Source organism: Corella eumyota, chromosome 6 (genome assembly GCF_963082875.1).
Source record: "Corella eumyota chromosome 6, kaCorEumy4.1, whole genome shotgun sequence".
Classification (NCBI taxonomy): domain Eukaryota; kingdom Metazoa; phylum Chordata; class Ascidiacea; order Phlebobranchia; family Corellidae; genus Corella; species Corella eumyota.
This window is the reverse complement of record NC_137495.1, coordinates 6,175,599-6,192,752: the sequence shown is the minus strand read 5'-3', so window position 1 is coordinate 6,192,752 and position 17,154 is coordinate 6,175,599. Positions and strand designations below refer to the sequence as shown.

Sequence of the window (17,154 nt, the reverse complement as noted above, 5' to 3'; positions counted from 1 at the left end):
TTTGAATTTAAATATTTTTTTATTTTAATTTACTATTGAACCCTTATTATGGTTCGAAATCTTAGATTTCGAAACATATTGTTATTGTCTGTGTATTTATTATGGTTTGAAATCTTAGATTTTTTAATAAGTGTTTGTTTATTAAAATTTAAAGGTTGTTGTTAATTTTTTAAATCTTGGTCAATTGTATATCATGATATTAGTAACTCAAAAATGATTTAAAATTATAATTTTTGTCACTAATTACTAATTAATAGGTGTTTGTTTATTCAAATTTAATGATTGTTATTAGGTTTTTAAATTTTGGTCGGTTATATCTTGTAATATTTATAATTCGAAAATGAATTAAAAAATAATTATTGTTTGTTTGTTATATTTAAATGCTGGTTTGTTCATTAAAAATTAAAGTTCGATATTAAGCATTACAAATTGGGTATGATGTATTTTGTAATATAAGTAGTTATATATTTAAGTGCTTGTTTATTTAATAAAATCAATTTTATGAATTTAAAATTTAGTATAATGTATATTGTAATATTACTAAGTTAAAACTGGGTTAAAATATTAATTTTTGTTTGCATAATATATATAAATGCTTTTTTGTTAATAAAAAATAAAAGCATGTAAAATTTTTAGTTAATGTTTATGCATATCTTTTTTTATTTATAAAAATTTATGTTAAAAATAATCAAATAATTTCGAACTATATTTTATTTATCAAATAAATCTAGTTGTTTTTGTTATTAATTTTATAATTATTTTTTACTTCAAGATGGTGCACAAGAGTCGCTTTTTTCAAATTTTATTTATTTATTTTTTTTTAATTTTTAAACGTGATTTTTAATTTGTTAAAAACAAGTTTAAAACGTTAAAATGGCTTATAGTAGACTGTAATTGTCATTTTTTGCAAAAAATGCCAAAATATTTTTTTTTCATTTTCTATTTTTTTTTACTGCAAGATGGCGCAAAGTCGCTTTTTTTTCAAATTTATTTTTTGATAAAAACGTGATTTTTAAATCGTTAAAAACAGGTTGAAAAGGTTAGGATGGCTTATAGTAGACTGAAAGTGCATTTTATGCAAAAAAATGCCCAAATATTTTTTTTTTCATTTTTCGCCAAATTTAGCAAAACACCAAGGGTATAATACCCTTGTAGAAAATGCCGAAAATCGCTGTTTTGAGGGAACAACGTAAGTCACCGAAACTCGATAAAAACTTAATTTTAAAGACGTTTAATTGACGTAAATTGGATTGAAAGAAATTTTTTGCCCCAAAATGCCCAAAATTTGTTTTTTTTAATTTTATAATTGTTTTTGTTTTTAATTTTATAATTATTTTTTTACTGCAAGATGGTGCACGAGAGTCGCTTTTTTTCAAATTTATTTTTTGATAAAAACGTGATTTTTAAATCGTTAAAAACAGGTTGAAAACGTTAGGATGTCTTATAGTAGACTGAAAGTGCATTTTATGCATAAAAATTCCAAAATATTTTTTTTTCATTTTTCGCCAAATTTAGCAAAGCACCAAAGGTATAATACCCTTGTAGAAAATGCCGAAAATCGCTGTTTTGGGGGAAAAAAGTAAGTCACCGAAACTCGACAAAAACTTAGTTTTAAAGACGTTTACTTGACTTAAATTGGATTGAAAGAAATTTTTTTGCCCCAAAATGCCCAAAATTTTTTTTTTTTATTTTAGAATTGTTTTTGTTTTTAATTTTATAATTATTTTTTTACTGCAAGATGGTGCACAAGAGTCGCATTTTTCAAATTTTATTTATTTATTTTTTTTCAATTTTTAAACGTGATTTTTAATTTGTTAAAAACAAGTTTAAAACGTTAGAAAGGCTTATAGTAGACTGTAATTGTCTTTTTTTAAAAAAATGCCAAAATATTTTTTTTTCATTTTCTTTTTTTTTTACTGCAAGATGGTGCACGAGATTTTAATCAAAATAGGAAAAAAGTAACTTTTTTTAAATTTTGATGATATGATAAACAATAAAATATTGATATTTTATCCCTAGTAAACAAACAAGCATTCAAAAACACTAAACAAACCAAAATTTATTGATATTTCAAAGTTGAAATTATAAATTTTATCACTGAAAAAGTTGAACAACGCGTAGTATTTGTGTTGTTAGTGTTTAACGAAATACCGCCTAGATATCATATGCGCGATCTGCCTGTGATATTAGGTGATGTGTGTAAATCGGCATTTGCCAATCTTTATCTTAAAGCCTTAGTATATTATATATAACTTACCTTCTTTTTTGCAAGCGTTGGCAGAAGCTGGTTTTTTATTCTTCTTAACCTTTCCAATTCTAAACGACGTTCTTGGTTTTTCCATTATTTTTTTTTGATTTTTGTTGTTGCAACGGATTTCTTTTTTGACTACTTAGCAGTGGATGCCTGAAATAAAAATAAATATGCCAGTAACTTGAAAAAAGTTAAATCCTGAAGGCCCTTGCTTCTACGCTGTCCACTAGCTAATGACCCGTTTGTTTTACCTAGTTATAGAAAAAAAAACGTTTTTTAACTTTCCTTTCGGCAAAAACTAAGTCAGCGGCGTCTTTTCAGTAACTTAATTTGTGCCTGGTTTAATAGTATCGCTCTGTATGGCTATAGATGGACTACATTTTTGAGTTCGATTCCCGCTAAAGAAAACATTTTTAAATTTTTTATATTTTTATTTTCAAAACGTGAAAGCTAACAGTTTTATTAAAAAAAACTCTGCTACACTTGTTATCTTTACAGTTAACTGGAGTTTCACAACTGCTCTAATCGGACGCCGTTTGAAGCAAAATTTACTTGTTTTGATTTTAAAATAAAGAAACAAATAAATTCCTTTTTACATTGATAAAACTAATCCATGTTTTCTTTTTCAAATAAATTTAGTTTCAATTTATTTTTGATTTGCTTAATAAGATAACCTCGAATATGTTAAACTTGTTCGTATACATTTTCGAAATGTTTATTTTTAACAAATAAGGAGAAACGAGTAAACGTAGGCCTATATTCATTTTGTCAAAGCAAGAAACAAAAAAAACAAAAAATAGAAAAAGAAACTCTTTAAAAATAAAATACCAGTAAACCAACAAACAACAACAACGTTCAACTAGAAATTTTTAGTTCATCTAACAAAAATAAAACAAAAAATCTAGTATTGATAAAACGGATAAAACTGAAGCAATTTTGCCAATTGTATCAAATTGCACTGTTTAAAAAATCGCGAAAAAATAAAAATCCGAAATTGAAGAGGTAGCTAGGCAACTATGTAACACTAAATGAGTTACTAGGGAGCTAAAAATTAGATTGGTATTTAACACAACTTTTTGACTGCACTAAAGTCAGCACGATTGTGGTGATACCATGCTTGGCTGATAAAAAAGTAGCTGCTAATGAAAGCAATAAAATAAACGTTTCTGTTTTGCCCCTGTACCAAATTTACATTTGTTTTACATTCAATTCTTAGTCATCTTAAAATCGTGTTATCAAATAAAAAAAGAATTGGAACAAACGATTTTTAATGACTGTGCTAATTAAACCCAACAAACACAAAACTTAATTATATCAAATACGATTTACTGCTACACCAAGTTATAGTTCATTAAATAACTTTGCAGAATGATGTCCTTTATAGCGGCGAAAACAAACCGTATGTTGTTGGTGTCCGTCGCGCAGGTATAATGTGCATAAAGAGTTCTTTTCGTGTGCTTGATTCGGTCAAAGCAGTCGGTGTACTTTTTTAGAATGTAGTCTTTTACGTCTTCGACGTTATCGTCCTTGCCCGTGAAGTCGGTGAAATGATCGGAAATCGCCGAGTGGCCGACCTTCTCCTCCAAGATGTCGGTTTTGTTTAAAAACAGGATAACTGACGTGTTTTCAAACCACTGACTGTTAACTATAGTCTTAAATAAAGCACAGCTCTCTCGGAGCCGGTTAACAGTCGGACAGTCGGCGGTTAGCATCTCTTCGGAATACAGTCGCTCCCGTTCCTTGTTTTTCTTTATAACGGGAAAAGGGGGGAGTACGTCTTTGGCCTTGGGGCTCGTGTGAAACGATGCGTGGTTTCGTTTTGTTAGTCTTTGTGCCGCCAAGTGAGATTTACTTGATTCGTTATTCTTTTTCGAGGCGTAGTCGGAGTGCGACCTGGACATGGGCTTTGCCTTTCGCTGACTGTGCTGGTAAGGTGTGAGGTTGCCGTTGTTGTTTTCGAAGGAGTTGTTTAGGCGTAAATTGTTGAGACTACTGCGAAGATCTTGTGCTATTTCAGTTTCTGGTATGCACTGGTCGTATCTAAAAAATAACGCCAGTTAAAGCAAAAATCTGCAGTTATGAATTAAGAAAAATAAAACGTAAAAGGGGATTTAAATTAGCAAGCTTTTAAAACCTTAATTATTTACTGTCAGCTTTGTTCGCTAGGGGAAGCTAATGAGCAAAAATAGGTTCCTTTTATTTGAGGATAAATACTCATATTTACGACAAAAGTTTACTTACTCGCTCAGTGCTGCAAGGAATATGATTGATGTTACGTTTTCGAAGCAGTGAATCCATTTTCGTCTTTCAGTCTTCTGTCCCCCGACGTCAACAATGCCGACTATAAAGTTATCGATATTGAAAAGGTATTCTTTGATGCCAAGTGTGGGAAGTCTAGCCCGCAAAATGTCCTGTAAAAAGCGGTTCAGGTGTTAATAAAGTTAAAAAGTTTGCAATAAATCCAAAAAAATAATGAAAGTCGTTCGATTTCCAATTAAACCCTTAAAACTAGTTGGGACACTTCAAAGGAGTGTTTTTAATTTTTAACCCTTCTTATAACTTAAAACAATATTGTGATCAGAGCTTATATTTAACTTGTATTATTCCTTAGTTTACTTTAACTATTTGTAAATGTGTTTAAATTCCCATATTCTAAATTTATTTTTGTTTTTGTTTGTAATTACATGACACATTTAACAATAAATCAGCTTTAAATTGGTGGAAGAAAGAATCATAAATGACTATATAGTTAAGTAAAATACGCCAGTAGGAATATTAATAACCAACACAAATGCATGTTAAGATTTAAACAAAATTATTGCTTAAGTATAAGAAATCTCTTTTAAGCCCTAACGTATATGCTAACTGACTTAATCTGAACCCTATAACTACCGCAAACAATTTGACCTATTTCCGAACGCACAAAATACACTGAGCCGCAGTAAAAGGTGCAAAACTACTTCCAAATACAATCAGATTACAAATTTAGTTTCCGGTGCCAAAACAAGGTAAAAACCATTCCCGATTCCTTGAAATTTTAGTCGTTGATGTCAATCATGTTACCAAGGGTAGCAAGTAACTTGAATTGGATCAGAAATGGTATAACACATATTAGGCATCAAAAACGGTCCATAAAATTTAATGACAGTGATTTTAGTTATAACTTGTATATCGCATAAATGGTTTAATTGTACAATTTATACACCCGAGGTAAGCTGTAAACTTGGATTAATTTTGCGGATTTTTCAGGGCTTGGCTTAAAAGGCTAAGCCGTACACTCCAAGCCGTATACAGGAATTTTTATCTTAATATAAACATTTATAAATGTTAAGGCTACGTTATGTTTATAGTTTTACAGTACGAAAATTGTCTTTAAATAAGGGACTTCTATTGCAAAGTATCACTTTTTCGGCAGCAAAAACGACCTACATTCGCAGTAAAATGTCACGTCAATCATTTTCCCATGCCAAGCACTTTAGCGTTATATAGCTTAACCACAAGCGACGCGAAGTTGACATTAACTTAACCATTTGGATCCAATTCGAAGGTGATTACTTAAGAAGTACAATGTCATTTGCATACGAACAAGCCAAATTAATTTATCTTGACAAACCGCTTCGGAAACCAGTGAATTGTATTAGTAAGAAGATAGATAAAATAAATACTTTTAGTGTAATGGCCTTTGGGTAAATGTGTGGGATCATATTAGATTAGTTCGATTAATTCCCTGCTGTTAGTTTTAGTATCCAAAAATGTGTATTTTTTCATATATTCATTTGTATACCCGTATGATTAAAATCCTTATATAGTAGCTAGCGTTATATTAATTCTATAACAACAAAACGTAAATATTAATATACCTGTAAGGTGGGAAGGTATCCCTCGCTTGCTATTCGGCCAAGGTCGTTTAAATAATATGCACAAGAGTCAAACAGATGAAATTCATTTCCTCTTCTGCAAAAAAGAACCAAAAAAAATAGTGTAAAATTACCAAAATTGTTTAAATTTATTTATTGAACAAAACATATTAATACACAAAAATTAATTATTTAATTAGTTACTTAAGTAAGAAAATATAACTAAAGGATATCTCAATCTTAAGTTAAAACAAAAAAAATGAACAGTTTAAATCAATTTTAGAAGATGTTTTAGAATTGATATGCTTTAAATTTTTTAGAGACTATATCCGAGGAATAAAATCATGTTTTTCAAGCATACTAAAGGATGTTAAGACCTATCAATCTTTACTGTTTTAGCAACATCACGTACAATTTTTGACTGTCACAGGCAAAAACGGCCGAAAATTTCTTAACTATTGTTAAGATTAAACTGAATCTACAAACTCTACCACGAAGTATTTTAAACCATAGATAGATCAAGTTTGTCTATGATGCTATTATCATTTGTGTTTTTGGGTTGGCTTTATTCTATAGAATTTCAAATTTCCGACTTTTAAAGGCACTTGAAATGAATACAATGCCGTTGCGTGCCGACTTAAATTTGAATACAGCGTTGTCATGATAAAGTTAAACAGCAAATTTTAAAAGCGTGTTTGTCAAATATTTTAGTAATAAAGCAATATATTGACAAGAATTTGTTGATATAACATTGAAATGACGACTGTTAAATAATAAACCTAAGTTAGTAAAATAAAAAAGTTAAAAATCCCCAAAATATGCGTAAAATAAAAATTAATTTTTGTTTAAACAAAAATGGCTTTGATCATAGCATGACGTAGCTAAAACTTAAAAATTTTTGACGCCATTTAAAAAAAAAAATTCTGACAATTTGGTAAATTTTGTAACAAACTCGTGATTACACTCATGCCACGCAAAAGTTGAGTTAAGTGTTTAAATACACGTTAAGAGTATCATACTACTTACGAAACTAGGGTTTTTACTTCCAAGAATTTAAGCCAAATTTAGCCTAGAACCGGGTCAAACAAAAGTAAAAATAGATAGGTGTAAGAACGCAAACGCCCATGATAACAACAAGCAAAAATACCTGATAACAACAAACAAAAATAGAAAGATGACCTGTTAAACAATATTTGATTTTCGGTTAAAACATGAAGTCACAAATAAATTGCTCTTAATACCATACCACGTGTTATCAAATTACTTTCGTTGATGTATTTTTGGCGAATCAATATAGACAGGATATAACGATTTACGACGGAAATACATAGTTGTTAAAACAGGAAATAGCACACACTTTGTCAATACAAAACATGTACTTTGAAACACAAATTTAGAAACAAAAAATACCAATATTAAATATTTATATCAAGTTAAAAATAACCATGTGAGCATGTTTATAAAAATAAATATTTTTTTGTTGTTGTTATTCGTTTTTTTGTTATTTGGCAATGTGCTTTTAAAGTTCAATTTAATATCGCGGCATATTAACAACTACAAGGGTATCAAATTTGCAAAAACGAATTGGCCATTCGGCTAAAAATAAGATCGATTTGGCAAAAATAGTGAAGCTGAAGTTATATAACAACAAGTCCTATTTCGGAATGAATCATTTTAAAAAATACATTGAAAAGGAACTACACATACAGTTTAAATACAACGCACAATATTTTTTCGTTTAGGCTCAGATATTTTATTTCTTGTTTGTGTTATTTGAATAGCCTATAATATATACTTAATATTGCGTAGGTAATTTCGTATATACACCCACCCATGTTGTACCGAAATAATTAGGTTTTAGACCTGATTATCCCAGTCTTGTTTTTATGTGTCATTTAACCTTAGTTGGAACTCACAAGAGTTGATTTTAAATACAACATTGTTTGGCTTTTGAAAATCCATACTTGCAAAAAGGATTTAACTATAATAAGTAACATCTAATGACAAGCAAGTTTAAGTGGCTTTTAATACAACCACTTAACCATAACTAAGCTACTTTAAAATACATGTAATATAGGTTTGTGCAAAGGTATTAAAGTGTATTGATATGCTACATGTATAGCTGTAACATAGGCTTTTTTAAATTTAATATAAATAAATATAATATTTTATTAACTTACAAATAACATTGCTGAACGCCATGATCTTGCCAAAACTTTGTGATCTCGTCGACTTTTGATCTGTCGATGCTTTCTTCTTCCTCTTCTCTCGTCATCGCAGTGAAGTTCTCTCCTACGTTTTGATTTTCTTCATGCTCGTACTCCATGTCTTTAAACAGAACTTGGATTAAATAACATAAATTGGCTCATTAAACCATTTTCTAAGCGCTATGACTTTAAGATGTAATGTAACCCAGTAAGTCGTATTGAATCAAAGTAATTTCCATATTTAAATGATAGGTTTAAAGAAGTGTAGCACAATCTCCGTATCTATAGATATAGCAACATAAGTCATGACAGTATTATATTGTTTTGCATTTAATGTTGTTTACAACAACTTCAAAAAATGTTTTATCATACATTTATATCTATATATAATGTTTTATCATACATTTATATATATTAATCTTTATTACACTTATCCAATATACAACAACGTTTATTTTAATTACCAAAGTTTCGCATAGCGGTTGCCAAAGCTTTCAAAGACATGTTGATGTTCTGAAAGATGGAGACAATGTAGTTACGTTTCTCGTCCAAAGAGTAGCCATTACCATGAATTATTCGCATCTAAATAGGAAAATGTATCCAAATTTAATTAAAAGCTTTAAAAATACAAAAACTGCTGTTTGAAGTGAGTAAATTACCATAAGCATGTATTAGTTGTAAAATAAAAAAATAACAAAAAGCAACTGATCAAAATGTATCTGATTAGACAAAAACTGCTACCTAATCACATCCAAAACTGTAAAGGTAAATCGAGATCCTGTCTAAGAGTTAAATGTAAATTTTTTACGGTAAAATGTAGATTTGGACTTTATATTGAAATTTTTTACTAATCACAGTTTTTAAAAGCCATATTTTGATAGCTTGCACAAATCTATAAAAGACAAGTATTTAAAGTACTGTACATAGTTTGCCATGGTTTAACTTTTTTAATTAAAACATTTTATATATGGCATAATTTAAACATGATAACTGTGTTTTTAACTCTTTAGCGAGTTAAATCACAATTGGCATTTGCAATAAACGTGATAAGTGTCTTGTGCTCGACATTGGGTTTATAAAAAAAATTCTTTCAAATTAAATAAATTTCATTTAATTTTATCTAGATTTCTTGAACAGAAAAAAACTACTTTAACTAATTATATTGAAATGAAATCTGCATTTAAATCATTTGTAAAATTATTTTGCACCGTTTTGGTGATAAATATTTCAGTAGGTTAATTTTGTACTTAAGAAAGTAACCAGAGTATATCTCTTTGTAAAAAGAACTCAAATTAATTGACTTATTTTTTTATAAATTAAACTAGTACGCTGCGTGTGGTGACTAAATAAAATTCATTACAAAACGTTTGGGATATTTAACTTACGTAATATGCATGAATGTGTGTCACAAATATTGGCTTTAAATTGACTTTTGACCAATTATCATATAATATACGATTTGATGTTAAATAAAACCTTTGAAATATTGCATTAAAACATGTTATTTGTCAATCACCGAAAATGCCATATGCCAAAGACAAAAATGTTTTAAATTTAGTAATTATTTAACATTTGTTTGGGTCTTTAGGATTTCCATTAAATGTACTTTCTTGTTTTAAAACTATATGACGAATATGTCATTTTGATTGAAACATCCTTTAAGGATGCCTGCGGTTTTTCAGATATTAAAAATACCTTTAAAATTAAGTCACACCGCATTATATCACTACACCTTAAATAAAAAATCAACCAGTTAAGCTATTCATTTATAAAGTGTATTTTTAATATATATTTTTATACCCATATTTGATAAATATTCAAATTTTATTGATAAAAATATCGGACTCGTTCTATAAATTTATAGGTTACTTTGTCTTATTTAGGCTAGATCACCAGGATATATATAAGAGTATACCGCAGAATATCTAAATTTGATACAAGTTTAGATACCATACAGTTTGAAAACAGTGACTTTCACTTTTTTTTAAAATTGGTAATATATATATATATATATATTCACTTTGGCGTTTGTCGCATTCTGTTACAATACCGAAAACCTTCAACGAAACGAGTTTTTCCTATTTTCGGTAATTAACTCTCTTTCTATAATCCGCTTCCGCTTTGTAACACGAAAAATTGTTTAATAATTCACAGCCACAGATGACGCATTTAATTAAAACTGATCACGTGGTCGAAGTTTTTTCTCCTATTATTTACCGGGTTATGAATCTTGTTTTTCGCTCTTACAGTACATTTTGATACAACGTTTTTAAATGGCTTTTAAACGTGTCGTACATGTTTATTTAAGGTCCAGCCGAAGCGTCTAAACTTATAAACACCCCCCTTGGTTTAATTGCATTGCAAAACACATCAAATTAAAATGTCAAGATTTTGTCGATGTACCTCATACTTAAAAATTTAGAAAAATTATTGCTTAAAAAGCAATGTTTTACGTTTAATTAACACCTGTAGTTATAACAAGTCACTCTTGTTTTTTATCTTGATGTATTTAAATTCTGAGCTAATATGTTATTATTACTATATATTTGTTACTTGTTTGTAAACTTAATAAAAAATAATTGGACCTAGAGATATATGACGTAATTGGATATGTAGTTAACATCAAACTGAAGCCAACAAACATGAGCTTTTGGTGTCCAAAAAAAAACTATAACAACGTGATTTTAGTAGTGAGTAAGCGAGTTCGGATTGGTCCGCACCAAAACATAGCATAACTAGTTTGTTTATGTACAACATACAGAGCATAACCAACAGGCGTATTTGTGTATAGTTGGCGCATTTTTGGCGATTATTGACTATTTATTATGGCGCCAAAATATGTGACGCTGCCACAGAGCAATACTGGAAAGGAGCCGTGATTGGTGGGCGCCTATCAACGGTGACTCAACCGTTTTGGCCAACTACAATGTTTATTGAGAACGGTTTCAAAGTTAAATAGTTGGTATTCTACCAATGTCATAATGAATATTAAACTTTGCTTGACGTAAAAGAGGATATTTACGTAAAGTCCGCTTCTTAATTTAAACTTTTTTGAACAAGGCTTTTACTTTGACAAATAACGACATTTAAATGATTTGCATCTAAAAAATACTACACATTTCTCTATAGTAACGTAACATTTTTAAAACCTGTTCCCTTTTATCTGAACAATACGTAATATAGTTTGATACCATCCAGAGCCAGTATACAAACAATTAAAAATAAGTCATGACGTTAAGATTTAAAATACAAATTTGCAAATACGTATATCTGTATATATATATAAAATCAGTTATTTTAGCAAGCAAGAAATAAGCGTAATGTTTTGTATATAAATCAAGCTTGTAAAAATAAATATTCAGTGAATATTAGGGGCCAATGGCACGCAACGCAATGTGTCATAAAACCCTACAAAATGGGTTTACTTTTTTAAGCCTTGCATTTAAATTGGGTTACGCAAAAATTATATGTACAAATGCTTTTATAAAAACATTTTTTGTAGTAATATGGCATTATTATTATTACCAATTATACGCACGACAATTGAAAATAATTGTTTTCAGTTGAACAAATATATTTTTGAGTGTAATAAATAATATATAATTCCAAGATGTTATTGGCTGGCTGTACGCTTAAAAATGAAATGTGTTTATTTTTGCATAAAACCAGTTTTTTAGCCCAAGGACTTTTATCTTAAAACACTCACCTGTTTAATAAACGTAGATTTTCCGCTTTCTGCTGTACCAAGTACCAGCAGTTTGACTTGGGTGCGAGCTTCTTTCTTGGCCTCCTTGATTTGCCTTTCTATTTCCTTGCTAATCAACTTGGCGTCAGAAATGGTATTGTGAAAGCACGACAAGCTCGACATATTAGTATAACTGTAATATATCTTTGCTTAGGCACAAAACATATCCTAATCCGTTTAATGTGTGAAATTAACAAAATCTAAAAATGTAGGTAAAAATAGTTAAGTTTTAAGCCCTGACTTAATAGCTTAAGAAAATTTAATTTTTACACCACATCACAGCTTAACGTTTTTAATGTATCACTAATAGAGTATAGTCTATAATTTCTAATCACCAAATCAAAAGTATACCGAAATACATACACCGCTTTCACTTCATTAAAGTTATGTTAATACAAATTTCAAAATCTAAAAAAAAACATTTAAACTATATTTTTAAAGCAGGTTACTAAACTGACCAGTCATACAACGTTTAAACACAGCGTAAGGCATAAGGTTTAAAATTATCAGCTTGTATATATTGCGACTAGACGTTAGTCACATCATTTATCTCTAAGATTTAAACTTAAAAAAATATAATAACCCATCTGACTGAACTGTAATAGTAATAATGCCTAGCGTGTATAAGCGGTTTACTGTTCCAACAAGACAAAAAATGTGGTTTCGAGTACTGGGAATAGTCCCACCTAGTATTATGTACAATACTGTTTGAATGTCATTTAGCATATCAATTTAAAAATGTGCTAAAAATAGGAAAATCGCAGTATAAATAGTTACGAACTTTGACTATTTATATTCGAAGTTTCATATCACGAATTGGACCAAATAAGATCTCGAATTTTCGCGGGATACCTTATACAGTAATTAGGCTGAAGATGACAACAACATTTGCGTAAAAATCTCTACGTAAATGCTGCGTAAGACGCGGGTGTTTGGATAACAATACATTTGACATTTTAACAGTATTTTTGTTTTGCATATACGATAAGAAACAAAGTTCATACAGTATGCCAAATTGGATTGCGGTGCTTTTTAAGCGCAAATTGTGGTATAGTCAATACGATAAAACACAATTATAAAAATACCAACACAACGATTCTTGCATTTTGATTTTAGCATGCTAAATACAAATAAATCTAGTTCACCAACACAACATAATATATCATTTTAAGAATATATTCAAAATACAAAACCTGGATTTTTAAAATATCAACTGGATTTAAATTAAACACAAGGTACTATTTAAAAACATGTGATATTTTTCTATCTGTTACTTTCAACAGGTAATGGTTTATTTTTATTTTTTCACAAACAAGCTTTCTTTTTTTTTATTTCGTTCTATTTGTATGAACCCTGTTTTAAACAAATCTCCATCAAACTTGCGTCTATAAAAATATCAAAATTGCATAAACAGCACGGCTTTCTGACTCTTACGCTATAACTGCTTACATGTTAAACAAACGACTTAAAAAAAATCAGAAATTTGGCCAGTCCCACGCTTTTATATAAACTGAACGAGGCATGACCAGGCTGTTTTGTACGCAAGTAGTTTAATTAAGCCAGCATACAGATTGCACCACGTACGAAACGGGAACGATCATCACGTGGCCACTGCTAAAACTGTGTGCTATGACTCAGGTTCGAAACTGCTGCAGAGTTTAGAAAAAACCCACGCGTTGTGTTTTTTGCTTTGTTGTCTAGTTTTTGGTGTTATGTATTTTTCTTATTCACCTTTTGTACCTATGTTTTTCTATCGAGTGGCACAATGCAGTTGGAAAATTTTGCTTTTGAGCAAGAATGAAACTAATCATCGTTCTTGTACATATACGGTTAAACGTTCATTAATCTTAATAAACCAATGCCAATTATGATTTTAAATATTGATATCTTAAAGATGCGAACTCTACATTTGGGTCTAGTACTTACAAGTTTTCTATCAACTTAAACCTTTAAAAGCAATATTCCCATAGAAGTGGTTGGGACTAAAAACTTTACCATTAGCACAAAGTAAGAGTTTTACGGTACCTATAAACTATACAGGATCAAATGGATCGAATAAATAGAATGTACCCGAACGTGTATTAAATGGTTTTCAAATAAACCAAATGGATTGAATGGACCGAATGGACCAAACGGATCGAATGGACCGAATGGATCACATGCATTATGCTTATTCTGAATGGGTGAGGGTCGGGATAGGGTTTAATTTATGCAATATTTTTGTTCCAATTTTATCCATTTGATCCATTCGATACATTTGATCCATTTTTTTTTATAATTATGATAACGAAAATCTAAAAAAAAACTATTCACATAACCCTTGATGTGTTTATGTTGCAGATATTTCGATAAAATTTGTAAGCAGAATCAAAAAATAATGACGAACCCTTGTTAATTGGTTTACAATAAATACAACTAAATTTATCTTCGTAGTTTTAGTACTAGCACAACTATTTTACAGTGCTCAACAATTTATGAATATTATACTTTTCTTATTTTTAAAGAGACTAGAATATTGTGGGATGAAACCAAACCCAACTTTAGCTTAATTCTCATTAATAATAGTTAAAATCAATATTATTGCTTCACTCACATGATCGATCTAACAGTTTCAATTAATTTTAAACACTGAAAAATCGATTTTAAATAAACGGTAATTGATCTTTTGCAAAGTCTTTGGAAATTAATTTTTTTATCTATTTTACCACCCCAATGTAACGTTATCGGTTTCGAAAAAGCGAAGCGCCGCTGTTAAAGTTGATTGTATTGCAATTGTTACAACAAAAACAGGGTTTACCAGAGTCTAAAACGAGCAATTCTTATATTCAAATTTCTTTGTACAAAAAAATTAAAAATTTTCCCAAAAGTTGGACTTAAATTTATCAATTCATGTATTCACTGAAATCATTTTTTCAGACAAGGGGTAACTTATATTCGACTACACTAAATTCTACTTTAATTTATACATATTTGTTTATATAAAATATGAATTAGTTATTTTTAATAAACAATACCTTTACTTCACATGTCGATTATGTTTAATAAATAATAAGCTTTGCTGGCTTAAGTGTTTTCGAATTTCTGATAACCGTGAATATCTATACTCATTTTACATTCATTATTCTATTGGTACAAATATTCAAATTAAAAAAAATATTGTTTCAAGTAGCAGAAATGAACTCCTAAGACCTGTAACCTAATGTACATACAGTAATCTATTTATTCCATTTTATATATTGGAGAATAGACTATAAAATTATATCTACTTGAAGAAAAGATAAATACATTTATAGATATAACAGCTATCACCTTGTGTATATAAAAATTAACACTTCATTATTTTAGTTTATATTTTAAATTAAAATTGATAGAGTAACCGGAAAGGCAGGTGAATAACCTCGAATTATTGACGAGCCAATACATTTAAAATTGCTATATCAATACTACCATATGTTTCGTTATTTAATGATAACTAGACACAATTCCAATGTAGGTTTGTTTGTGCGTCACGTAAACGATAACGCGCAAAATTGAGTTTGTTTTGGATTAAAATAATAACCATGACAATAAAAATTTAATATTGAAAATAATTCATATATATATTATCAATTTATAAATTTTTAAATAAGCTATAGTGCTATATGTTTATCAATAACTTTGGGCACATTTTAATTATTGGGCAAAACCGCATCGTTATTGTTTGTTTGTTTTTCTTGTGTTATTTAAAAATAATACAAGTTCTAAAAATAAACCAACCCGCATATTTATAAAACAAAAGTGCTATAAAAAGACATTATTAATATTAGATAATATTGAAAATTTCGATAACGTTACGTTATATATTAATTTAACAAATATGCAATAAGCTAATTTTAGACTAAAATTCAAATTAATTTTTTTTAAATAGCGTTTACTAGCTTGTTTGCCAATATTGTCTATTGTTTTATTTTTAGTTTGGCATACATTATCACCCAATGAAAATACAAGTTGCTTGCCAAAGTAACTTAATAAATTATGTAACGTTTTAAATTTAGAATCTTACTCTACAAAAATCTGTAAAACTAAAATTCAAAAACGTGTTTTGAGTCACTACGGTTTCCAAATTCCAAATAAGTCCTATCCAAAATCTAGTTACGAAAAATTATAACAACAGCCTTACCATAATACTTTAACAATTTAAAAGATTTTGGGCCCAGTAAAATAACACTGCGTTATTTAAATAAAATATTATCCCTTTAAGCCTTCAGTTTCTATTCGTTATGCTTACTGAAATAGGATATAGTTAAACCCTATAGATAACTATATAGTAGATTATATCTGCACTGCGCGCTCACAATTATTTTCCTTTTTATTATTTTATTTCATTGATTTTTAATGGTTTTAATAGGCTAAGGTTAGTTTTACATATATGCACAGCCCTAGGGCTAAGATAAGTTTTAAAACAAACAAACTACTTTCAATACACACGCAGCAGAAACTGTCTGTATTATACAACTTTAACAAATCACAATGTAGAAACAACAACAAATATTACCAACTTTGAAAACACAATGTAACTTCACCTTAGTGATATAACATATCTAACATTGTTGCATAATCTTAGCTTTCAATTCGTCTTTAAAATACCTCAAATCTATAGTATTATACCACTTTAAAGAACAACATTTCTTTGCCATAGCTAGGGAAGTAGAACTCAACAACCTTCTTTCACTTTTAAAACGACTAACCAACGGTTTTTCTAGCTCGGCCTGTTTATTTCGAATGCCTTACCGCGTCTGACAAAGGGCAATCTTACTTCTTGCGCCTTAACAAACGGCAAGTGACACTGGTTTGTTGCAATTGGGCCTAGGATCGAAGCCAGAGGCAGCAGGCAGCTATGTATTTGCGCGCATAGTGCGTAATATTGTTTCCGGTCTCTACCTAACGCGCACACACGCATACAGCAAGCACTTCATACTGTAAACAGGCCAAAATGTCTGATTCCTAATTGTTGCGGTTCAAATAAGCAAGGTTTGCGCGTCGCAATGATTAATGAAAAAAATTAGATCTATGTATTATTATATTGACTGTTCGTATATTTCTATAATTTTGAGA

General features: G+C 29.4%; 1 protein-coding gene across 1 annotated transcript; it reads right to left on the bottom strand.

Annotated features, from left to right (window-relative positions):
- Window positions 1–2,956: 2,956 nt before the first annotated feature.
- Window positions 2,957–12,252, bottom strand: LOC145754880 (guanine nucleotide-binding protein subunit alpha-14-like). Its single transcript, XM_082571038.1, has 6 exons — window positions 12,022–12,252; window positions 8,780–8,897; window positions 8,289–8,436; window positions 6,112–6,205; window positions 4,493–4,662; window positions 2,957–4,291 (listed from the first exon to the last, which is right to left on the bottom strand). The coding sequence occupies exons 1-6, from the start codon at window positions 12,181–12,183 to the stop codon at window positions 3,583–3,585; spliced, it is 1,401 nt and encodes a 466-aa protein (XP_082427164.1). The 5' UTR covers window positions 12,184–12,252; the 3' UTR covers window positions 2,957–3,582.
- Between the last annotated feature and the right edge of the window lie 4,902 nt (window positions 12,253–17,154).